General features: G+C 34.3%; 3 protein-coding genes across 4 annotated transcripts; 2 read left to right on the top strand and 1 right to left on the bottom strand.

Annotated features, from left to right (window-relative positions):
- Nucleotides 1-227: 227 nt before the first annotated feature.
- LOC142980971 (63 kDa chaperonin, mitochondrial-like) lies at nucleotides 228-2,109 on the bottom strand. The gene has a single exon (XM_076126611.1). The coding sequence runs from the start codon at nucleotides 1,967-1,969 to the stop codon at nucleotides 272-274; it is 1,698 nt and encodes a 565-aa protein (XP_075982726.1). The 5' UTR covers nucleotides 1,970-2,109; the 3' UTR covers nucleotides 228-271.
- A 618-nt stretch (nucleotides 2,110-2,727) lies between these two features.
- On the top strand, nucleotides 2,728-4,985 carry LOC142981016 (uncharacterized). The gene is made up of 3 exons (XM_076126667.1): nucleotides 2,728-3,137; nucleotides 3,386-3,564; nucleotides 3,871-4,985. Exons 1-3 carry the CDS (start codon nucleotides 2,871-2,873, stop codon nucleotides 4,286-4,288), a joined length of 864 nt encoding a protein of 287 aa, XP_075982782.1. The 5' UTR covers nucleotides 2,728-2,870; the 3' UTR covers nucleotides 4,289-4,985.
- A 2,055-nt stretch (nucleotides 4,986-7,040) lies between these two features.
- LOC142981331 (zinc transporter ZIP1-like) lies at nucleotides 7,041-26,439 on the top strand. Of its 2 annotated transcripts, XM_076127174.1 has the most exons (6): nucleotides 7,041-7,451; nucleotides 17,459-17,849; nucleotides 21,327-21,534; nucleotides 24,624-24,768; nucleotides 26,049-26,096; nucleotides 26,182-26,439. In XM_076127174.1, exons 1-5 carry the CDS (start codon nucleotides 7,178-7,180, stop codon nucleotides 26,051-26,053), a joined length of 1,023 nt encoding a protein of 340 aa, XP_075983289.1. In that variant the 5' UTR covers nucleotides 7,041-7,177; the 3' UTR covers nucleotides 26,054-26,096; nucleotides 26,182-26,439. The 2 variants fall into 2 exon arrangements, with proteins under 2 accessions (XP_075983289.1, XP_075983288.1); XM_076127173.1 differs by having other exon boundaries at nucleotides 26,049-26,439.
- The last annotated feature ends 29 nt before the right edge of the window (nucleotides 26,440-26,468 follow it).

Genomic DNA, 26,468 nt, shown 5'->3' on the forward strand with positions numbered 1-26,468 from the left:
TTATATTAGCTACCAATTAAAACAAAAAGTAAACCTAAACATTACATTTTATAAGCTGTACGAATTCTTCATATAAACCTGCCGTTCGCCTTTGTGTGGTCTAGTGTAATTACACATAATTGACCGACATAGACTATTGATGCACTTCGGAGGTAATAAAGTAATGCATATAACAACAGCAGAACCTGTCTACTTAGTTTATTACATACATAAATTAAACAGTACAATATGTAAAATAAACGTTTATTAAAAGAAAAACAATAGAATTCACTCAATATTCAGTATGGTAATCAATACTATTCACGTCACGCAAAGGATCCCTGGGTTTCGGCGAATCACAAATAACTGCTTCGGCTGTGGTCAATAAAGATGCGACACCACTAGCATCAGTTAGGGCTCTTCTCACCACTTTGGTAGGATCAATAATCCCCCTTTCCATCATATTAACATATTCGTTATTCAAAGCATCATATCCAAATTCGGGGCCTAAGTCTTCTACTTTTGAGACCACCACAGAACCATCATGTCCTGCATTAGAAGCAATTGTAATACAAGGTGTACGAAGAGCTTTCTTTACAATGGAAATACCTATCGCTTGATCTTTATTAGCTGGTTTAAGTTTATCCAATGATGGAATACATCGGAGAAGGGCAGCTCCACCACCAGGTACAATTCCTTCTTCAATAGCAGCTCTCGTAGCATTTAATGCATCGTTTACACGATCTTTCTTCTCGTTAACTTCCACTTCGTTACTGCCACCAATGTATAATACTGCGACACCATTCTGAAGTCTTCCCAATCGATCAACGAGCCTTTCTCGATCAAAATTGCTTGTAGCTTCTTCTAAATCTTGTCTTATTTGATCGATGCGCTGTTTAACTTCTTTTGGATCACCCTTTCCTTTTAATAAGAGTGTTGAATCTTTTGTAATCACAACTTCTCCTACTTTTCCAAGACTTTCAAGTCGGCAATCCTCCAGTCTTATCAAATTGGCATCGTCTTCAAACACCACACCACCAGTGGCAGCAGCCATGTCAGCCAAGGCATTTTTCCTGTGATCTCCAAAGCCAGGAGCCTTAACGGCACATACATTTAACCCAATTTTTAGTTTATTTACTACCAATACTGATAATGGTTCACCATCGAAATCTTCTGCGACTATAATGAGAGGCTTCTTTTGACTATTGGCAATCTCTAACGCTGGAACTATCTGGCTAGCATTGAATATTTTCTTCTCCGAGTAAAGAACTAACGCATCATTATATTCAACTTTGGGTCCTTTATTAGAGTTAATGAAATATGGGGAAATGTATCCACGATCAAATTTCATACCTTCTATGACTTCTAACTCGTCCTCTAGAGTTTTGCCGTCTTTGACTGTAATGACACCCAGTTTACCTACTCGGTTCATTGCTGCTGCAATTAGTTTACCCACCGCTTCATCACCGTTAGCCGATATTGTAGCTACTTGAACAATTTCTTCAGTGGTGTTTACAGGTTTAGATATTTCTTTCAACTTTGTTTGCACAGCATTTACCGCTAGCATGACTCCTTTTCTAATTTCAATAGGATTAGCTCCTCTAGAAATGTTTTCAAAGCCTTCTTTAGCAATAGCTCTTGCTAGTACAGTTGCAGTGGTTGTTCCATCACCTGCTTCTTCGTTTGTTTTGTGTGCTACATTTTGGACGAGCTTCGCACCAACATTTTGAAACTTGTCGCGCAACTCTATACCCTTAGCGACAGTGACACCATCTTTTGTAATTTTGGGTGGTCCCAAGGTTTGCTCGAGAATGACATTGCGTCCTTTTGGGCCCATAGTTACCGCGACGGCATCTGCTAATATGTCTACACCTTGCAGCATTAGCGATCTAACGTCAGGTCCAAATCTCACATCTTTTGCGAAACTGCGATGAGGCAGTTTCACAATGCTAAAATTACTATAACGCAAATTTTGTACAAAACGGTACATTTTCACTATTTGTTCGATCAATATTTGTAAGCAGCGTAATGACGTTTGTAAATTTCTAAAATAAAATGCGAATCACAATGCGCGAAATATTTGTATTTAAATTTGGAATACATGTAATTCTGACCATTATGAAAGTTATCGAAGGAGATTGTTTTTGAATTTCTAATGGTAAATGAGTAGTTGATTATTGAATCTATGAAGGATATTTATTTATTGTTGACTTTATTCTTTGATAGATAAGTTTGTATCGTGCTCGTTACCTCTTTAATCACAACAGCGATGTAGATGGCATAGACATAATTAAAAAAAAATGGTCTAGGGATGTAGCAATAGGGTGCATTGTTCTATCCGAAATGAGAACCGATTATGATTTAAGTGTCATTCAATACACTTTTCATATTACTGTAAAATGGTTTATGGTTACATTTTAAGCATTATAAGTAACTCAATAGCTTATTTGAAAACATCATAGAAGTTACGAATACGATGGCATTAGCAGACAAGACAAACAAGTTGTTAACTGAATGAAAACATACAAATAAAATAAATATCGATTCATCTCTGTAACGAATCAACATTCTCTCCTGAAAACTATTCAGCCTTGATTTCCTGATATTTGATCGTGTCGTAGTGTCGTATCGTGTCGTCATGGAAGACTCATTTTGGCTTGCTTAAATCTAATTTCTTAATTGATTGAAATATTAAACCGATTAGATGTGATCGGACATCCCTAGTGCCGTTGACATTTGATAATGACAGGTACTGTCAACAGGTTATTGAACTGATAGTGATTACACAAATTCAAATTTAACGGCAAGCGGGGAGTGAATTTACAGCCGAAATCCCGTAATAATCAACTATTTAATCAGAACTTAAACACTAAGTTAAATAAAACGAAAGAATGAACTCATCAAAAAACAAACCTATAGTTGTGACCATGGAGATTGGTAATCAACTAACTCCCATATCGTGTGGACATATCATTGTGGAACTGATAAAGTTTATTGCATATCAGAGACTGCAAATACCTTATACGTATCAGTGGTTAAAACAAGTGGTGAATAAGAAGAAGTCTTGTGAAGATGAAGATGTTAAAGACAGTTTTCAATCTGAAAGACATTTTCGCGCCGCATCCACGGCGTTGGAAAACTTAGATTTTATTCTAAAGGTTTGTCAATCCTTAACTATAACTATGGTCTAGATTAGTCTAAGACTTAATAAAATATAAGATACATTAAATTCCTAGGGGAAGGCAGACACCACTTGCTTCATTCACATTCGTACATCTTGTCGTATTATGAGACCACCAGTCACGACTACTACACAGCCTAGCCTAGCCTGTCTTAATGATGTGCAAACCATAATTATTACTGAAATGAATGTTGTTATGAATATATTTCTTTATTTCCTTTTTAGAGTCTCCAACAAGAGATGAATAGTCCGTCCTTGCCTGAAGAGGTGTGCATAACTTTAGGAGCAACCCCACTAACCTGTAAGGAGGTATACAGGGTCCTCTTACCCATTGCATGCCATAAGCCACAGTGCCAGTCTACATTAATAGCTAATGATCAGAAAATACATAGGAGTGTGTTCAGGTAAATGTCTTATCTATACTTTTATGAGCTCAATATGTATTGCATATGATGTGGCAGCAAAATATGTGAAACTTTGCAGTTTTAGATAAAAACTCTGAACCATGTCAGTTGCAATAAATAATGTGAGTTTAACATTACATAAGTAATACCTATATCACCTGATAAAGTTCCCATGTCCTGTGCTTTCATTTCAGTGGTGCATATAGTGTCCAACATACCAATATACATACTATTATTAATGTTTGGCAGGATAATGAAAGGGACAGCTTTAATTATATTTAATAATTTTTTTTCTTTATTTTTCAGAACCTTAGTAACATCAGAAAAGCTGAGTCAAATATTCTTCAACCAGTTATCTCCAACTAACTTATATGTATTTATTAAGAAGAAGTTAGTGAACAACCAGGACAATATCCTGAACAATGACAATTTTGTATTCACCAGTGGCTGTAGGATACCTAGGAACTCTAAAATTGTAGTCATAGACCTAAGAACAAAGGAACAAGATCATATTGCATGCTGTAATGATTTCAATGTATTTGGTGAAGTAAATGAAGATCTACAGAATTTACATCTTGAAGATTCTGAGGAGAATCCTGATTTCTTCCATGAAATAGAATCAAGTGATGATGTTAAATGGTACCAATCATCTTATGTGATGAAGGGGTTTAAAGACTGTATTGTTGACGGAAGCTCCGTTACTAATTTGTGGCTCAATTCATGATAAAATTATTTTTAATGAAGTCTGAAGAGCTGTCCCACATAAATACATTTAAAAAAGGTTCAACTAATAGAAAAAAAATATTGACTGTAGTTCCATTTTCAAACTTGCTAGTTAATAATATGATTTGTTTCATCATTGACTAAAATGGCAATACTTAGCATGTACTGAATTTAAACAACAAGCTAGACTGACTTGGCAATTTTTAAGCAAACAAATTTTAAGACTGACATAATTATTTTGATCCTTATGTCTTATTTTACTATCAAATATCAACAGAGGGGTAGAAAATAATATTTTGTGTAAATTTAATATGTCTGGTGGGACATAAAACCTTATTTAAAGGTTAGACCTATAATAAAGTTCTTCATTGGCGCAAATCTCGCGCAAGTAGTATATAAGTAGTTCAATTATTTTACATAAATAGTTATATGTATGCAATAGCACTGTTATTATGACTGATATAATTAAATGTTATTATTATATTTTGTGCATGTTCTGCACAATACACTTCTACAATATAGTAATAATTAGCCAAATTATTGTGTTTTATTTTTTTATTAAAATCTTAAGTTGAATTCTTTTATGCTCTCTATGTACAATTTTGTGCCATACAATTATCTCGTTATGTTAATTAATTATTTCTGTACTTAATTTGTAATGTTGAATAATGATAAGTGGACACAATAAATTCATTTACAATTTTTTTCTTTATTTTATTACCCAAAAGTCTAACAAACAATGACATACCATAGAGATAACATATTAGTGATTAGTAATCACTCGCAAACACTCTCTTGGATTCAAAACTTAATCACTGGTCAAGATTTTGGATAAGTTTCCCTCTTAAGTTTTTTTTCATCAACTGTTACTAGTCAACACTTACCCTTCAAAGGCCTTCGTAAACATGCGAAACAAGAGAGCGTTATATTATGAAACGAAACACAAAGTTGAACAATTTTTTTACGAATACTTAACCGATTCATGGCCAATGACTCAACAGTTGAGTCATTAAAAAACCTTTAGGAAGGCCGATGGCTCAATTGGTGAGTCAAACCAAAATTGTATAAAAACGGATATTAAAAAAAAAAAAACACTTAAACTACCATTTTTCAGATCTCATTAAACATTTCCGTGAATATCAGACCTGGCCCTTCAATTTAGAGAATATTTTTATTAGTCAGGTGTCATAAACCTTTTGTATAACTGCCGCAAAACATCTTGAATATTTTTTAAACCAAAATTTCTTCAATGCTAGTATCTGAACTGTTGTTAGAAACTACATTGCAACTATTACGAGATTGAGTGAATGGACGCTTCTTTGGTACACTTTTTTGTAAAATCGATTGACTACAGCTTGGAAAACCTTGATTTTCTTTATCTTCAATTTGTTGATCATGGAAATCAGTAAACATTGCCTGGCTACATTCAGTAAAATCGTCGTAGTCCTGATTTATCTACAAATAATATTACAATAATAAATAATGATTGAATACTACTAAAATGTTTACTACCTCTGCAATATTTCATTAAAACCAACAAATACTACCTTGAAACGCCATATTAACTTTTATTATCCACAAATTCGAATAGGAGAACACAGTAACACGTTTCTGGTGGTCAGACTGGCTCGAATGATGGCGAAAAGCATTAAATCATTACAAGGAGCCAATGACTCATCAGTTGAGTCACCCTTCAGGGAGGCCGATGGCTCAAATGGTGAGCCACCGACCAATGAATGGGGCCTGGCTGAAATGTTCACGAAAATGAAGGTGGCATTGAATCGGTTAAAACCGTAGCTCAACCTTATTAGTTGAATTTCGCATGATCATTAGCAAATTCTAATTTCGTCGCAGTTTTGTAATAGCAATCACAAATAAAGCTGAATAAACAAACTTTCTCTACATATTTAGAATACCAAGTAATTTGCATATGCATCAGCCTTATCTTACACCTGTGTGAATATATTAAATAACTTGTTTGTTTGTGCATTCGCCGTTAGTATAACACGTGAACGAATAGTCAGTATTTTAAATGGCATGGGAATGTATGAAATGGAAGAAGTAGGTTTAATATTCACCAATTTATAATTCTGTTCTGGTAAAACATACATTAATATTATTAGTACGATACAGGAAAAATATGGCATAGTATGTACCTACGTTTAATTCATAAATATGTACATGTTTAGTTGCTATTCCTGGACTGTCGATGTATTTCTGTACCTATACTTATTTATTCTAGCTTTATCAAGCCAAAATAATGGGAAAAATAGGTATACCATAATACATGTAGACGCGCCGTTTCTACCGCATACAGCCATAATCTAGGATTTTAATTAAAAAGTAACGATGTGGACGTGACATAAAATGTTAAATTCAGGACAAATAATTAGCAAGACGTCATTATTATGTAACCTACTTGTAACGCGTTAACGACTTTGCATAATTTATTCGATATAGTAATAGGTACATCCGGACACGTACCAATTTTATTATGATATCCTGATAAAATCTGAAACAATGATGCAACAAATCGCATTTAATATTTAATTATTCAATCAAGTCAAAATGATTACCGGAATTGGTATCTAAGTCTAAACATTTTCACATCGCATTAGCGAGATAGATGTTGAAGATTATGTCCGATTGAATGATATACTAAACGGTGGCTTATTGATGCGACGACGAACAAACTACTGTCATTTTTATCATTAATAATGAGTTGTTATCAAGAGCCCGCCTACGAGCGCAGGAGCGCAGGAAGCCCAGTCGACTGGTCGTTGATCAGCCAGCGTCGCGTGCGCAGCGCTCTGTGCCTTCACATATAACCGACCGTACAATTACTGCGGATTAAATAAAATCAAATCACTGACTGAATCTGACAGTTACAATGAGTTTAATAAGGGAAGATGATGCCGCGATGAGCGATGCTCTCACGGCAAAAATTATAACAATGGTGTCCCTATTCGCTATATCCATGGTGGTCGGGTGTCTGCCTTTGGTTATATCTTTAAAGTTCGATTGGTTTAAATCTTCTGATGGCAATATGCGGAACTCTAATAAAGTGGTGGTGGGCATGCTGGCGTTCGGTGGGGGAGTGCTGTTCGCGACCACCTTCATGCATCTGCTGCCCGAAGTTGACGAAAACATTGAACTCCTGCAAGGTCAGTAAATAAGGGAACTACTGTATTATCAACTGTGTATTGTTTGTGTGTTCAAAATGAATTTCCTGCGCAATTTTGGTGTCAGTGTCATGCTTTAAAATGTTTTTAGTAAGTAGGTAGGTAGATGCCTTACATAAGTTAAGGGTTACTCACTTATCACATCTAATGATCGTTTAATGGTTGACGAAGAATAACAAAGAAGAACATTACCTACCAATCAACGTAACTTTCTAAATTTTAGATGTGATGTAAGACATTTATATAAAGCTTTGGATATACTTAGTTATGAACTACAGTTACTGCTAACCTGCAGTTAAGTAATAGTGTAATTGATTGAACTTTTACCATAGGTTGTTTACTTTCTACAATTTATTAGCTAATAGGTCAACGTTTTTTTTTTCCAACAACCTTTATATAGATAACTAGTCGTGACAAAACATAGGTAGGTATAATTAGCGTAACGAATAATAAATTATAAACACCGTGATTCCGCGATATTTGATTTAAACATTTTTGACACTAGAGATTTTTAGGTTTGATAAAGGCACCAGATCTATGAGATATCGAAATAGATTCAATTAGTATTTTTCAGTTTGCTTCTAAATAAATACAACAACGTTACGTATTGTCTACTGCACAAATTTTGCATTGCATCGGGATAACGGACATAGGTTGTCCATCTTATACTTAACGTTCGCCGGTAACTGCTTTATAACAAACCATTTTATTTTACAACAAACAGCTCTTTTGATTTCTTGAAACAGTGAAAATTTAAAAAAACTAAATGTCCACGTGTACAAACGAAATAGAAGCAATTCAATTTTGTTACGAAACGTTAAAAATAGTCATACTTAGAGTATAGTTACTGTTCATTACCTATTTTGAAGTGGTCATAAATAAACCAGTTAGCTCTCCGCTGTCTTGACATTTCCGAACGGAATATGATGAAACATTACCTACGATGAACAGAGAACCTCGAGTCATGGTTATAAAGAACCGATTGTCGATAAAGACATCAGCTGATGATAGAAAAATAGACTCTAAGATATTCTAAGTATGAGAATAGTGCAAGTTACGCAGTTAGTTGGTTGGTTGTCTTGCCATTACTATTGCAGGTTGTCAAAACTTGATTACCACGGGTAACAAAATAAACAATATCTTAACCAATATCAATTTCTGGTTCACCCACTGATAGAATTAATAAACATAAGAATGGGGACAAGCTGAACCGAAACAACTATTGGAACAAACTCACGAAACCTGCGTGGTAGGAACGAGTTCATTTATCATTGCACCATTTTTAGGGTTACGTACCCAAAGGGTAAAACAGGAACTCTATTACAAAGACTTAATTAGCTGCCTGTCACCAGGCTGTATCTCGTGAACTATGAACCAAAGTTAGACAGTTGACACTTTCACAGATGAAGTATTATTCTGTTGCCGTTTAAACAACTAATTCTAGAAACCTTTAACCAGATATTTCAGAAGGCGTTTTTACAAAAGTCATGTATCTCTAATCTACCTATATGCCATTTTTTAAAAATAATGGTACGGAACCCTTTGTGCGCCAGTTCAACTCACACTTGGCCAGTTTTTTCGCTGTCAAATGTATTGCGATCATAAATATTATAAAGAAAGGTAGGTTATTGTCTAACGCGTTTCTATTACCGTGTTAAGGATAAAACTACTTTTGTATAAATAGTTCACTAGCATGCCCAATAAAATAATCATTATTTGCCGATAAACGATGTTGCAAGTGCTTGTTAATTAGATATGAAAATGTCATTTTGGCAGCTCCTTGTTAATGCAAAGATCCACAAATCCATATTTGATAGACTTACAAATTATTTTTCTAGAAGTTTTTAGGGAAAATTTATTGAATCATCTTTAAAACATATGTAGGTACCTACTGTAAGTGTTCAATTAGGTACATACATACTTAATTATAGAATTTGGCGTTCAAGGACTGCATACGTCGAAGACATAATACTTATGTTGTTCATGATTAGGTCAAGGGAACTTTTTGCAATCACTAATTCTCTGATGCGTCGTGATTCGTGAATAAGGTCCGGTTAGGAATTTCGTTTGAAGCCTTTGGGCCATGCTTGACCTACTTTCTTACGTCTATTTTGAACTTAACACGCGTTAAGATTGATTGTTACTTTTGTTGCAAGATTTATTATTTGAGATCATACATCGTGCTGGTGTTATATAAGAAAGTTAGAATGGATATGTCTGCACCGTAATCGCGCCAAAACTGCTGGACGGATCTCGATGAGATACTTAGGTCGTATAGATATAACTTTGATTAACACGTCGATAACATTATTTATCTTAGTAAATCTTACGTGGATGAAGTCGTGGGCAGAAGCATGTATTAGGTATACCTACTACCTAAATACTACCTACCTATGCATATTATTGCATATCTATACTAATCTATACTAATATTATAAAACTGAAGAGTTTGTTTGTTTGTTTGAACGCGCTAATCTCAGGAACTATTGATCTGATTTGAAAAAAAAATTCAGTGTTAGATAGCCTATTTATCAAGGAAGGCTATAGGCTATATATCATTACGCTACGACTAATAGGAGCGGAGTAGCTACGAGAAATGTTACAAAAACGGGGAAAATTACGACGCATTCTCTCTTATGTGACGCAAGCGAAGTTGCGCGAGTCAGCTAGTTCTATCTAAATGCGAACGTTTGTGAGGATGGATGTATGTTTGTTACTTTTCACGCAAAACCACTGATCGGATTATTATGAAATTTGGTACACACATAGTTTATTTATAAACTAAATTAACATATAGGATAGTTCTTTTCAATTAAGTATTGTTTTTGTCCAGATAAATATATTCACGAGAACGAACTCGCGGGTTGAAGCGAGTTAAATATAGGCCAAATCTCTCACACACTGAAAAATTAAACAAGCATAATATAGAAAAATGCAGCAAATTAATTACCGTATCTTTTATTTATCTTCCCACAGAAGTCGTGAGTTTAATGTAACACAAACAGTGTACAGATAGTAAAGTTTCTCGTCGCATTGTCTGTGTACATAATGATTATGTAGGAAATTAATGTCGATAAATATTGTATTTATGATTCTTTTGTATTTTTAATTGTTGTCTCATTTAAAAGAGAACATAGGGCACTTATTTAAGTTATTGAATTGGCGACTTTTCATCGATCTAAGATAAGTAGTTGTTTTCTCGTAAGGCACGTTAAATTGTGGGTCCCGACAGTCATTTTCGAAGATCTTTGACAGTCGTTAACAGTAGTCAGAAGCTAAGTCTGACAACCAGTCGTACCGAAGGTTAAGCTGATATATGTATAGAGTACTGAGTCTGTAGTCGAGACGTGGCTTTAATTTAAGAACAGGTTCCGTTCCTGGTATATTAGCAGATATAACTCAAAAGTTTCCAATGATAATTGAATTAAAAATCAAATGTTATGAACCTTGAGTATCTGCTTATTATAACGGAAGTTGAATATATTTGAGTTGACTTTTGTAATACAATTTCATGGAAGATTAGTCTAGAATTTAAATGTTACTTGAACAATGAAATGCTTTGTATCTTTTATGCTTTAAGCTCTAGCTTTTGTCCGCAGCTTTACTCGTAAGGTATAGTAAATTAATAAGTGTAAATAAAATAGAAAGTCATTGTTGGACAACTCGCTCACGGTCATTTGATTCAAAACTAAGCAAAGCTATGGTAATCAAATAACTGACAAAATATACTTTTATGTTTCTAAATACATAATATACCTATAGACACATTAAAACTAGGCTCAAACGAGATACTCACTTGTTCACCACACACTTTTGTCCCAGGTGGGATTCGAACCCCCCACACGCGGCGCTGCGGTTTTTGCGACGACGTGACCACGTTATCCAAACGCGCAGTTCGAAAAGTAATACTGTATTCTGTATATGTAAGAACCCTGTGCTATTTAGGTAGGACATCAGGTCTAGTTAGCAATTGATTTACCTGAACAACTATAACGTAAAAGGTTTCTGTCTATTAATAAGTTAAGGACGTCAACATCATCAAAACTGGTTTTCTGTAAGGGAACCTGTTGTACCTAGGCCGGTTTTTTAGAAATATATTTTTTATTGTGATTTGACGTGCAGCACACAAATCATATTTGCATATTTTGAAATGTCAATTATTTGGGTACTCACCAAAAAAATATCAGAAATGTATATTTAATATTTACATAATATTTTTAAATTTAAAAAAAAATGGGAAATGTGGCCAAGGTACAACATACCCTATGTACCTAGGCCAGTAGTACGTTGTACCTAGGACACATTGAAATTTGGGGGTAATTTAAGCAAATTATCAAGTTTTGTTAACTAAAATCATTTTATTTGATTTATTACAGTACACAGTATTATTACAGTATACAGTATTTAACAAAACATTTAAAAAATTCTCAAATGATCAAAATTTAGAAATGATCAAAATTAAAATAAAATTCATAGCTTTTTTTACGCTTTTCAAACAAAATATTTAAACAAAAACAACTAACTTTGGCCACCGTTTCGTTACATCACATCGCTGCGCCTGCCAAACTCCATATGTGTATTTTGATGTTAAAAAAAATGAATATTGTGTCCCAAATAAAAAAAAAAGTTTTCCAAAATCTCACAAAAGACACATGTGGAACTTGGCAGGCGCAGCGACGATATCACATAATATAATATAGCAAATCAATATACCTATATAGCATAGCATAGGAAAACAAAATATTGAAACAACTAGCTGACCCGCGCAACTTCCCTTGCGTCACATAAGAAAGAATGGGTCATAATTTTCCCCGTTTTTGTAACATTTTTTACTGTTACTCTGCTCCTGTTGGTCATAGCGTGATGATATATAGCCAATAGCCTTCCTCGATAAATGGGCTATCTAAAACTGAAAGAATTTTTCAAATCGAACCAGTAGTTCCTGAGATTAGCGCGTTCAAACAAACAAACTCTTCAGCTTTACAATATTAGTATAGATTAGTATAGATTATCTTTACCTATATATAAATTATTATTTCTTTCTTAAATTTTAATCAGTAATTTGGACTAGCTATTATAAAAACACTATCAATAATGTAGATATATTATTCAGCCTTAAGCATTTAGTAGAAATCCCAGTACTTCTGTATCTCTGGAACATAATAAATCTCTCTGTTCTTGTTAACTTTTTGCGGGGTTTTAATCTCCTCTTTTTCAGGCCATTTCCAGTTTTTAAGTGATTTTTGCATCGATTTCTGAAATAATAAAGATATTTAATTATTAGAAATATTATTCCGTAAATGTGAAATAATTTAATAAAACATTCTCCTGGCCAAAGTATAACATCCAGGTTGTACCTTGGCCACTGGCCAAGGTACAGCTGATCGACAGTGACCGAGGTACAACACTACTCCAACTTCACTAAAACGGTGATTTTATATAGTTTAGAGGTAAAGTATCTCGTAAGTTTTTTATTGTGTTGAGACTTGTAAAATCAAAGAACCGATAGCATTTAACAGTTAAGTGACTATTAGAAAACTTTTAAAACTATTAGACTTCAAAATATATTAGAAATACTTACTTTTTCACACAAAAAAGTTTCAGCGTCGATAACACCAAACACCGGCTTAATGGCGGTATGCGACTAACTTTACATTGAATAGTCTGTAGTGACGTCTCGAATACTATAAACAGTAGAATTTAGTATCGCGCGAATATTTGAAAACGAGCCCAGTGGCCTAGGTACACATAGTGCCAAGGTACAACAGGTTCCCCTACACTACTCTGTCTGCTTTGACTTTAATAGACTCTCCTAGTTGGAGATTTAGTCAAGTTGGGATACGAAATAACTAAAATGAACATAGGTATGTTTATATCTACAAAAAGGTTGTTTTAAAAAAAAAAATCAGTTTGACACATAATTCACTTAAAGTGTTTCTTAGCCATCCATTACTAAGTTAAGCTTCAGGTGATTTAATAACATTTTTTTTTCGTAGTAATCGAACCCACGATTCCTCGGCTTTAGTAGCAACTTAAAACGTCGCAGCCATCGTCAAAAAAAAGAGTATTTTCTAAAACTAACCTTTCTCAACAATGCAAGTAAAAGAAATTGCCCGCTGTAACAAACGGGGTGGGCAGACGCCAATTGGCGATTTTAAATCTTCGATTAGGTATTAATAGATAGATTACGAAAATTATAGATTAAAATAGTTTATCAAAGCAATCGACCGATTAAGAAATTATCCGTGTTCAAAACTAGGGTGATGAATGAGTTAAGATAGAGATCTTAATAGCAAATAAAACACCTAGGTACTTTGTTAACTTGCCGATATTTGATAACAGTGACTATTAATATTAATCAATACTTACGCAATAAAGAGCAGTTTTTCAGATTAACACCAGAGAAAGGTTTCATTTGGTAATTTACCATAAGAAAATCATATTTTGATCATCTACATAATATACATAATATATTTATAATCTTCACTTGGCTGACAAATTAGTAACTAATGTTGAATGAGAATTTAAGCAATCAAGCACACTCTGATCTCTAGCTTGATGTTTAGTTGCACGGCACAGCTGTCAGCCATTGATACCCAGTTTTATTTAGGAGTTCAAGATTTTGAGGTTTTTGACTACTTATTTTGTATGTTTTTATGTGTAAGTTATGAAATGTGTAGGACATTTCATAACTTACACATAAAAACACAAACATATACTTTTATGTATTTGAATGTCACTTCTTATAAAGAAAGATTAAAAAGTAATAATAACTTATACCGTAAACTTATACTCTTGTGGGCACCTAGGTTTTCTAGGCTCTAGGGAATAGGTAGTTGCAGATTATTTATTATCTATTTTATCAACACTTATTTATCGAAAACGTACTTTTAATGCAACTAATTTCTGACGTAGCACCACGTGCATAATCACACGTAAAAACTAAGCAATTAAACTTGCTATTTTATTTTCACGTATTGATTAACGCCTACATAATCGGTACTTATCAGATTTAAGACATTATCGGTATCCGTTTTTGGTAAAGATGTGAAGATAGCAAATGCGTGACATTCAATATGTACGCTTGTAAGCTCATCAAATTATACCTAGCTTTATTTAATCCTTTATTATTATAGCTATTGGGTATATAGAATTAATAGACGTCATAATTATATCACATAATTGTTATAGTATTATTGTAGGTGATATAATATTTGTTTGAATTATCAACAATACAAATAAAATACGTAGACAAGTAAATATTGCCAGTGTAAAAGATAACATGTTACAAAACCCTATAGGGGTTTAATGGTTATCTGGCTGTATGTGGTATATTTTTAGGTTTATTGTCGAATTAAATCGATTTGAATGAACTAATCGCTTCGATTATTATTGATGGAATCAACATCTGCAGCAGCAAGGTTTACGTAGATCATATAAGAGTAGTTACTTTATATACTTATCTAGTTTAATTACCTCTTTCTGAGTAAATTAGGCTGTAGAAACTCGTAAATTGTGAACAGCTAGAGAGATATTTAATTTACAGAAGATTAACATAAGATGAAGTAAACACAATTCCACAATTTGTTAGATTTGATAACGTTTCTTCCCAAAATCCTCATTCACGATTATAACCCACCCATGGATATTTTACTGTGAACATTGCATTCCTATATACGAATAAAAGACTTAATTATAATGCTTTTGTCTAAAGATAACATTGAACAAATAATTGTCGTAGTTTTCTCAAAGAAGGTCGTGAAGGTGAATAAATCAGTAGCAGCCAAATACATATGACATAAATTGTTATCTAAAACCTTAGCAAATGAGACTTGGCACAATTTAAAAATATTTGCGCAAATACTGTACATGCAGAACAAACTGTCTGCTTTAGTCTCCAAGTCACTGTTTCTCAACTATTTCTAAGCCTTTTTGCCATTTTTTTTGAAACAGTAGAAGAGTTGTCCGTAGTGCGAAGATAATGCTGTCGAAAGCTTCATCAACTTTTACTTAAGAGTTATAAATGTTATAAATTTAACCCATTAATGTCCCACAGCTGGGCAAAGGTCTCCTCTCGTAGTAAGGGAGGGGTTATTCCTTGAGTCTACCACGCTGGCCAAGTGTCGGTTGGGGTCTATGCATACCTTCAAGAACTGTTCTAAAGAACTAGGCATGCAAGGTTGCATCGATATGTTTTCCTTCACCGTTGAAACAAGTGATAATTATTACTTCTGAATAATCATACATCATGTTACTATAAGATTGACAGAAAATATTGGATAATAATCACGCAGTGCGAAAGTCGTGAAGGTTATAAATCTCTGTCAGCTCACGCTAATGTATTGTGGAGCCTGAACACGCGAGAGTTTGATAGCCACTGTCCTATAGATATGAATAATGCTTATTTATACATTGTTACCTACTACTAGCTACTTGTACGACACCCACGAGGAGCTGGCTAGCTGCTACTCAGGGATATAACGGTTAGATGAAAATTAATAACATGGACACATGGACAGTGGGCAGTATCTCCGATTTACGTTACACAGATTAATTCCTCTAACCTCTGACTATCAAGTATCTTTCAAGTACACGTGTGGAGTTTTAGAAAAATAGTTTATTTATAGTTTTATTTAGTTTTGACTTCTTCTTTCAAATATAACAATTAGAATAATCGTTTGTCTTTTGTTTGTGCATTTGTAAATAGGAAATACGGCACCATGTTATTTTGGAGCTGTTGAGAATGACCTGTCGATTTTTTAAGCTTTTTTCCATTGACATCATTGGAGAAAAACTGTTTGGGAGTTCCAAGAATCTTGTATTAAGATGTAAGTTACTTACTTAAGCCATCTCTCCGATAACTTCAAGTATAACAAAAAGTTATTCGGGTTTTTCTACAAAGTATCCAACATTAACCTTTGACATCAAATCAATTTTTGAAGTGGGAAACATAGTTCTATGTCTGCTTTAACATGAGCTCTTCGGGTTTAAAATAATTTCTAGTCATATTAGTAAGAGATAGTAATTAATTAGTATATTTATGCTGCCGATTGTTAGATTTCGAATTCGATTCCCGCATCGGGCAAAGTACTATTGGTGTTATCTAATTTAAAAATTTAAATAAAAATGTTTCTTAATAGTATCCCGGAGTTGTGCAACGTGCCCGGTAAACAGTAATTAGGATCGCTCCCTCTTACATGGGTCTTAACTTTTTAATGGCGAAACGCGGGTGTGTTTAATATACCTCTACCTAGCCTACTGACTACATCACACGCGTGATATTTTGTACATACGCACTGCTTAAAAATCAGGGTTGCCGTTAATTCGTACTAGCTAAACAACTTCTTGTAGTAAATAAATAATGACAGGTTATCATAGCCAGTATTTGCTCAACACAACTAGTAGTGAAACGTACCTACGATAGTAAATTGCATCACAGATGTTATCGTCGAGACACGTGCCAGTTACGATTCGTTTGGTAGCCGGTAGCCGTCTTATTGAGCCTCGCGATCAAAACATCAATCAATAAATGTAGTACGCCACTTAATTAATTAAAGCGAGGCTTAAGTGAATGAAATAGTATTGCATTCATTCATTGATCATTCATAGTTTATTTGATTGATAAGTTTTTTTGCGATATTAGGTAGGTGCGGTTTTGTTTGTTTCGTAAAATTGCAATGACCCTTGTTATGAAAAAACGAATTTCTTCGACCTTAGGAGTAATGGTATGGTCTACACTGTTTATATTATCTGAAAGACAATTAACATTGTAAACAAGAACGTGTGAAGTGTAAGATATTTGCAGTCCTACGGCATAATATTTCCATATTTATTATTTATAACGTGGTCGCAATAATCAGGAATAATTATGCAGATTTATAGACACACTCAGCATCTTATTGGTCAATTGATATCCCTTCTCATAGACTTGGACTAATATAGATTGCTTTAATCTTTCTCAATGTCTAAAAAACACTTTTTCTTTCCAGAATCTGGCGAGTTCCCAGACAGCCATGTTTTCTTCGCCGGGCTCATAATGTGCGGCGGCTTCTTCATGATGTACTTAATAGAAGAACTGGTGCACTTGTACATTAATAGTCGAGAAAATAAGAAGACTGATAAAGAAATATCAAAGTCCTTCCAACTGAGGAAGGATTCTGCGGCTGTGAGCGTGACTGGGTCTGCTCTTGAGGGTCCTACGGGTAAAGACAATGATGTTGAAGACTTGAAGCATAAAGGACATAGTCATTTGGTGACCGGTGATGATGATGATTCGGTCGCGTCGGCTATGAGAGGTCTGCTTATTGTGTTGGCGCTGTCTATTCATGAGCTGTTCGAAGGTCTTGCTGTAGGATTGGAATCTTCTGTAGCTAATGTTTGGTGAGTAATACACTTCAGAATTAACGACTTTAAACCATCGCGACTTGTACACATTATTTTTCTGTAAGCAGTCCTTAGTCTTTCGTTATAGTTACCTTACTTTTGAAAGGGTTACATAGTAAACTATATCATGTTGCTGATCGAATGTCGGTAAAGCCAAAAACACAAGCTTTTTAAGTGTATAAAATAAACCGAAATGTCCTCGGTTTACGAAACGTTATATTAATCTAATATTTTATCAATCTCCAATAAGTCTTACACTGTGATTTGAAATTGAAAACGTTTTATCTGTCAAAATATGAATCATTCTTACTCTTATCCTAAACAAAATAAAGATGCTTTTGTCCTTAGAGAAATCGTTAAAATAGCTAGCTGTTATCGCTGCGTTAAGCAACTCTTTGTGCGTGGTATGAGAGTTAGATAACACACTACACAGGTATTACAAAATATTCATTCAACTACTCGCTCTGTGGTTATAAATGACTCATGAAGGTATTGGGATAGCTCCGGTCCTTATTGTAAGGTTAATGACCTACTTATCAGTATTTTTCACAAAAAAAAATCGTATCGATATTTCGTGTAAGCAAATTGCAGAAGTTAACTTAAGATAATTAGAAAAACATAATGCTAACATTATATTTCAAGAAAAAATACCACTAAGATGTTTTTTTCAAGCGAGCAATAATTTAAAACAAACGAGACATGAACATACACAGCGCCTCTAGTGTAAGAATGAGAAACTAATCTTACATATTATAGATCGCTCTACATCAAATTGCCTAAAAAAATAACAAGCAAAGGAGAAAAACTGTAATGCCTAATCATGCCTTGATACTTTATCTATAAATAGCAATAAACAAGTAAATTAATCTGAGCACCCGATAATCTATATTAGCTAATCCAAAGATATTTAGGTTATAAACAAAATCTAACTTTACGACATATTGTCTGTGTTATTGATATACTAAACAAATATTCGATAAAAAATGCTTATCTTAAATATTAAACGTAATTATCCAATTGGGCTTACGACTGATAGCTAGAAAATATTCATAAATAGACACTGTGATTCCCCGCAAATGCGTTCAAGACTTAGTTTAAGATAATCGCATAAAAAAATGACAAAATAAAGTCCCTAGAAGCATTTTACCTTGAGGATAAGATTGCACCCGATGCATAGGTACTGCGTTAGCACCTAACCAATTGAGATTCCTACATAAATAAGATACCTATGTTTGTAATCTTTTGGTAGATGGTAAAAATGAGTAAGTATGGCTTTATAAGAAAATTACAAGCAAATCCGACATTTATCTGTTAAATTATTGTATGGGTTACAGCCAGTAACTACTACCTAGTCTGTCAATTAGCTTTTATCATAAAAACTAAGTCCACCTTTTACTATGAGAACTAAGATGAATCTAGGGACAAAGATCTTTTTTAACCCCCGACGCAAAAAGAAGAGTGTTATAAATTTTTCGTGGATTTCTTTTTTCCTACCACTTTTTAGTTCAATGAGCCCGAATGTAGTGTGTCAATAGTGATTATTGTTTAAACAAACTTGTTATGTGGGAGTTGTGTTCGATGTTTACATAAACAAAACTACTAATACCAATGTCTGGGAAAGTCGCATGATTCATTCTATAAACATACAAATAGATGCAACGTATTGTTCCTTTATTATTTCACTTTAAGTCTGTTCTGGGCAAAATGGGTGATAAACAATATTTACTCAGCTTTCCACATTATATGGCTAATAAAATGAGTTATTATTTAATTGGAACAGTTCTAGTTACATTATCGTTGTTGATTCAGGTTTTTATGTGAGAGTATTATGTACTAGCTGACCCGTGCAACTTTGCTTGCGATACAGAGAGAATGGGTCATAATTTTCCCCGTTTTTGTAACACTTTTCACTGGTACTCTGCTCCTATTGGTCGTAGCGTGATGATATATAGCCCATAGCCTTCCTCGCTAAATGGGCAATCTAACACTAACATATTTTTTCAAATCGGGCCAGTAGTTTCTGAGATTAGCGCGTTCAAATAAACAAACTCTTCAGCTTTATATATAAGTACTAGCTGACCCGCGCAACTTCGCTTGCGTCATTTAAGATAATCATAATTTTCCCCGTTTTTGTAACATTTTTCACTGTTACTCTGCTCCTATTGGTCGTAGCGTGATGATATATAGCCTATAGCCTTCCTCAATAAATGGGCTATCTAACACTGAAAGAATTTTTCAAATCGGACCAGTAGTTCCCGAGATTAGCGCGTTCAAACAAACAAACAAATAAACAAACAAACAAACAAACAAACTCTTCAGCTTTATAATATTAGTATAGATAGATTTTAAATGGTTAAGCGTATAGTAAACTTTCTTGTAACTTGCATAGTATTGCGTGTAATTTTTATCCCGTATATTTTATAACCGAAATATCTTTAGGAAACCCATAGAAAATAATCTTTGGAAGTATTTTCAGCTCAGAAAAAGATTCCCTACTTTCGTACGAAGCAATTGAATTCAAGTATCATAACGATCGCGGTAAAATGTTGCTTAATAATAAATCGTTAAAGTAAACACTATTATCTGAAAAATGTATACCTAGCTATTTCATAAATCTACTGATAATATTAATCGGGACTTTATGAATAAAAAAAATCGGTATGCCACCCATATCGTCCATATTTATCCATAAATCAACGATAAGTCTAAGTTTGTTGACTTCTGAAAGACGATTAGCACCTGTGACGCACGTGAATGCGTATCTTTAAATCTAAATTGCTGTGATTTTGCATTTTAATTTAGCATTCCTACTCGTAGAATGAAAACAATAGCAAGGACGTTTTGACAAAAAATGACAACGTGACATACGTTTTTTAGCCGAAGTACCTATTTTTTTTATAAATCGGACACTTTGTTTCAATTCTAAGTTAGAGTCACAAAAGGTTCAGAACGAAACGAATCGTTATCCGATTTAAATGAGTTTTGTAAATATTCTCAGGGGTGTCAGGGAGTTTTAAACTCAGTTACAAAAGCTCTATGTACCTTTTACAAAGTTTCCTTTTTAAACAAACATAACAATAACTACTTTAAATAAGTACTTTCAAAAGGGAACAATAACTCTTTCTGGACCAAGGCGTGACATAATCCCTAAAGCTAGAAAATACTAACCAATAATTTCAACCTTGAGTTTTAAATTCGTACTCCTCCTGAACACCAGGTAAACCGGCCTAGTAAAAAGCAGATAAGACTAGTTGATTTCTCAAAAATGAATATCTTTAGGAGTACCTAGGCGATATTTAGCTGGTATGTTAAGCTTCTCTCCTTATCTTCCTTCCCTCGTTCGGGAGAAGATACTTGCCCACTAGTGGCACATATATATCAGCTTAGCCTTTCTTCTCACACACGGCACAGTAAAGGGTTAAAAAAAAATATAAACTGTCTGCAGTTTTAAAACAATTGAAAATTACTTCCCAGGTACATGTTCGGCGCAGTGTCAGCCCACAAGTACATAATCGCGTTCTGCATCGGCGTGGAGCTGCTAGCATCAGGTACCAAGCGATGGCTGTCCATCGTGTACATCTTCACGTTCTCCTTCATGTCAGCTCTTGGCATTGCCATTGGTATTCTGCTGGTCGGTGGCGCGGGCGCTGCTGAGGCTGGCATCTATTCTGTTGTACTTCAGGTGAGTGAAGCTATAGAACAGTGGCAAGTTGACGTAAGCCGTATGAATTGTTTAATTCTGATTGCTTAGCTAGTGAGTACGAAAAGGTCTGGGGGCACGGAAGTGCCCCCGCAAGTCGAGCAAAAAAAAAGCGGCACGGCCGTAACATCCTTTTCTCGAAGCAATTCGGGCTATTTTTGACACCCCTATAATTTCGTAGTGGATAAAACAAGAAGCCTGGATTTTCAGCAACTAATCAGTCATTGTATAAACACGGTATATTTAAAATTTCAGTCAATTTGAACCAGTAGTTTAAGAATGACAACTTGTTAAAATTTTGAATTTTGTCACTCACTGATTCACTGACTCACTGACTCACCGATCATCAAAAGTCTAAGGTACTTCTAGCAGACTTAGAAGCTTAAAATTTAGAATACAAGTAGGTTTTAGTGTCTTAATCATGGGAAAAATTCAATATTTTCTAATTTCGGTCAAGTTTTCTAAATACACTAACTGCAACAATAACTTTGTAATCCCATATAAATGTATAAGATTACAAGGTTACATTTGCAGTTAATGAATTAAATTATTATTTCTGTAGAAAATAAAATAAATAGGTGTAAATATGTATCTACTATATGAGACATAACGGGAGGGGGTATAGGGTGGGTAAGGGTGTTTAGCCCATGAAACTGAACAACATTCCCATAGGAAAATATGTTGAATTATGAAAAAAATACGGCTTTCCATACAAATTGGACTTATGTTTGCTCTATTCGCTCTACAAAAAGAAGTGAGATGCCATCAAAAACATTCTGTAAAAACCTCAAGTCTCGCCGTAAAAAGTTGTGAGATCTATATAATACCAAGTCGATTAATCTATTTAGTCTCTACTTAAAGGACCTTCTGTCTTAAGTTATTACGTATGTTATTATCATGCCAATTTAAAAAAAATACATTTAAAACAAATAGATCGACTTGGTCATCGCAAGAAAACACAAATTCGCCATTAACATTTCAGGAGCATTAACTTCTCGTCATGCTGTGTAGTGTGATACATACTAATAATCAAATCATGCGATGGCCAGGTCGGTCTATTTGTTTTAGAGGTATTTTTTTTAAATTGGCATGATAATAACATACGTAATAACTTAAGACAGAAGGTCCTTTAAGTAGAGACTAAATAGATTAATCGACTTGGTATTATATAGATCTCACAACTTTTTACGGCGAGACTTGAGGTTTTTACAGAATGTTTTTGATGGCATACCTTTTTCTACATAGGACTATGGTAATAGGTAACTACATTTTTGTTAAGTAATCTAACTGCGGAAGTTTGATTAAGCTAATTAACGGTGACAGACAAGACAATGTAAGGGCCAGTCAGCGTTTCTTTTTTCATTAATTATACCTAATAAGTATGGGTGTAACCATTCTACTTTATACCAAGAAACCATTTATAAGAATTGAGATAGACGTTCCTACACTTTTCTATTCTGACTAAATATTCAGATAGTTAGTTATCACGCTAAAGATTGCAACAGTTTATTTTTTTATTCATAGGTAGAGCTGTGATGATTGCAGCTTTGATCGCGTGTTATCTCAGTGATTTATAGAACAATGATCTTCCTAGAAATTAAAAGAAAATTAGTTTTAATTTGAGGCCAGCTTTCTGATTTCTTGCTACTATTAACTTGCATTATGTATTGGTACCGAGGAAATGTAATAAGCACCTTGCAGTTAAACGTTTCTATATTGGTTATGCCATAGGAAAATAATTATAGAAAACAGATTTCTTTTAAATTAATGATAGACAGCTTGCTCAGTCTTGCATGTCGGACCAAACAGGAACCTACTAGGGCATGTTCTTGTTAATTCGCGTATCCCTAAATATTTATTTATATTTATACCTATTAAACATGTAACGCGAGAGTTTAAAAGTTATGAATAACCTACCAATTTTGAAGTTGTTTTTGTCTGATATGTATCTAGATTAGACAACAAAGAGAATACCTAAATGAAAATTGCCCTACTTTCCGGTACTTCATAATAAAAAATAATCATATAAAGACCACCTACTTAGTGATATCAGACAGTAATAATCCCCATGAAAAAATATATACTTAATTATTTTCGTGACCGTTTTATTTGACAAACGACTATTTAATTAAGCTACTAAGTAGGTACCTAGGTATTAATTACTAAAGTATAATACTATCTTATTATGACGTGAATATAATTTAGATATTTTGAGTCCTATCAGTTTGAACTTTAATTACACACGTTAATTAAGTTTTCAATTAATCCTGAAGAACCGGATATCCCTTCTTTAATTCTATTTAGTCGTAAAATGGCGTTTAATGAGTTGATAGTGGGAGCTATCTTGTCTGTCTCGAGGCTACTGCATGATTTACGCATCGTCAACTAAGTATATCGATACATTCTTAATTGAAGGACGTTAATTTAATGGATATCTGATACTAGCTGACCCGCACCACTTCGCTTGCGTCACATAAGAGAGAATGGGTCATATTTATAATATTAGTATAGATGTAGATAGAGAAAAAAAAAATTAGCCATCTTTACACACACACTTTATCGCGTATGAAACAAACAAACGGGCGTATAAAGGGTGTGCAAGAGAAAGGAAAGACCACGCGCCGTGCTCATCAGTCAAGCCCGCGAAGAAAATCGCGAGCGAAGAGCGCGCAAGCTTTCCTACGCATAATCCTGTACGCTCCTACGAATCCTCATAACCCAAGATACCAAACAGTATTTCCAGCTTCTTCTTCTTACTTATCCTTATCGTATGGTTAGTGGTCAACCTAGTGTCGCCGAAGGCCTTTGACATGGTTTAGCGACTGTTATCACTTATCGTAGTAGATAACAACCGGAACGACTATTGACGTGCCCTCCGAAGCACGGAGACGCCCAGTTCAAATACCACTATGCGGTCACCCATCTATGGAGTGACCGCGCCAAGGTTTGCTTAACCCACAGATTTACCGACGGGTGAGCACAACTGGCTATGGGCGCCTCTAACTGACTTATAAATAACTTTTAGAAGTAATAAATATTCTTTATTTTACTTACTGTTTGCTTGTCTCCAGGGTCTGGCGTGTGGTACGCTGATGTACGTGGTGTTCTTCGAAGTGTGGAAGGACAGCAGCGGTCTCCTACACTTCACGTGTGCACTGCTCGGGTTTGTGGTCATGGTGCTCATCGAGTACCTTGTCGAGACTTTCATTCTTCTTGGTGCGTATACACCTTAATAAAAAGTAATCCATATCCATACTAATATTATAAATGCGAAAGTAACTCTGTCTGTCTGTCTGCTACTCAATCACGCCTAAACTACTGAACCAATTTGCATGAAATTTGGTATGGAGATAGTTTGATACCCGAGAAAGGACATAGGCTACTTTTTTCCCCGGGAAAATGACGCATTTTCCGGGAAAATTCAGGTTTCGCCACCGAAGTCGCGAATAATCAATATTATAATGACATATTATTGAATTAACAAAATTCCGTTGTCATGGCAACAGTTTTAATGGCGGATATGCTTAAGCGCGAGTTATATGAGATATAAATGGCCATAGTTAAACGGAAAGGATCCAACCCACACTATGGGTAAAATGAGTTATGTATACCAAAACACTCCTTGAAGTTAAAATTTTAATATCACGAAAACAATCCAAGTAAAATTCAAACCCACCATGAAGTTATAGTCCTGAGTTAGTCCCCAAAGTTAGTGATCTGAACTTAAAAGTTAAATATCTCGAAACTACGTCTGTGTGGGTTGGATCGTTTCCGTTTAACTATGGCCAAATAATTTTGAGAATATTTTTTTCGTGAAAAAAAGCATATTTTGTTGTTAAGGAATAATTAAGCTTTGTATTAGTAAAAAAAAATCATTCACGCGAGCGGAGCCGCACGGGTCAGCTAGTTATATTATAAATCTATAAAAACATACAGGCTTTGATATGTATAGTAAAGTGTCCAAGGGGGGGCTATAGCTGTGTAGCTATTCATTGTCTTGAGATCGAATCTCAAACGAAACAATTTTCTTCGTGCCAGGTCTGTTATGGTACTCCACTGTGGAGCCTTTGTCGGCAAGCAGTTGAAACTAGTTAAAATTTTGAGTATAAAAGTGTCTGTATATTAGGATATGTATATTTTAGTAAGGTACTCTAAAGTTAGAATTACCCGCAATAAAAGATAATAAACTAAGCCTAATCAATTGTTATTATAAATTCTTCGATAGTCTTTAGATCTAACAGTATCCAAGGAAACAATCTCAAAATGAAAATAAATGACGCTAATAATGATCTAATTTATCTCATTACCGCTTTATTTTACAGGAAATCACATTCATTTGTAATCAATCATAATAATTAGCGTGATAACACAACAAAATTATTTTTTGCTCTAATTAATATCATAATCTGCTTAAGTCAATCTCAGATACTAACAGATAATGTGATTAGCAATATTGATTGATTTGAATTTAATTGCTTTCTATTTCTGACTTTCAGATTGACGTCAGAGCTGATATGAAGGAAATGGAATGACTGAACTTCTTTGTAGGTTACTGTAAGAAAAATAACATGTAGATAGTTGTATCCTTGCAAATGTCACGTTTAATATCTGTAAATTATTGTTAAATAGGTTACGGTGTTATAGACTGGAAGATTCGACTTGCAATGCTGATCTCATGCCGCGACGAATGCGTGTACGTGTGTATCGTTGATGTGTACAAAGTACGTAAAGTTTGAATCACACCTAGTCATAGTCTACAAAGTATTTATCAAACGCTAATCGTATTGACTGACAAATTTATTGTTTGAACAGAACAGTCCAGTTTGTTCCATTCATAGTGTAATTGTAAGTGTAAATTATTGTTTTTGTTAATAAATGTTACTTTAATATGTGTTTTTTATTTGCTTGTTGGGAAA

This window comes from Anticarsia gemmatalis, chromosome 19, assembly GCF_050436995.1.
Source record: "Anticarsia gemmatalis isolate Benzon Research Colony breed Stoneville strain chromosome 19, ilAntGemm2 primary, whole genome shotgun sequence".
NCBI lineage: Eukaryota > Metazoa > Arthropoda > Insecta > Lepidoptera > Erebidae > Anticarsia > Anticarsia gemmatalis.

Coding starts and splice junctions, on each gene's coding strand:
- LOC142980971 (XM_076126611.1), bottom strand. CDS start 1,969: ATGTACCGTTTTGTACAAAATTTGCGTTATAGTAATTTTAGCATTGTG.
- LOC142981016 (XM_076126667.1), top strand. CDS start 2,871: ATGAACTCATCAAAAAACAAACCTATAGTTGTGACCATGGAGATTGGT. Junction 3,138..3,385: donor ACTTAGATTTTATTCTAAAG/GTTTGTCAATCC, acceptor TTTCCTTTTTAG/AGTCTCCAACAAGAGATGAA. Junction 3,565..3,870: donor ATACATAGGAGTGTGTTCAG/GTAAATGTCTTA, acceptor TTTATTTTTCAG/AACCTTAGTAACATCAGAAA.
- LOC142981331 (XM_076127173.1), top strand. CDS start 7,178: ATGAGTTTAATAAGGGAAGATGATGCCGCGATGAGCGATGCTCTCACG. Junction 7,452..17,458: donor AAACATTGAACTCCTGCAAG/GTCAGTAAATAA, acceptor TTTTCTTTCCAG/AATCTGGCGAGTTCCCAGAC. Junction 21,535..24,623: donor TCTATTCTGTTGTACTTCAG/GTGAGTGAAGCT, acceptor GCTTGTCTCCAG/GGTCTGGCGTGTGGTACGCT.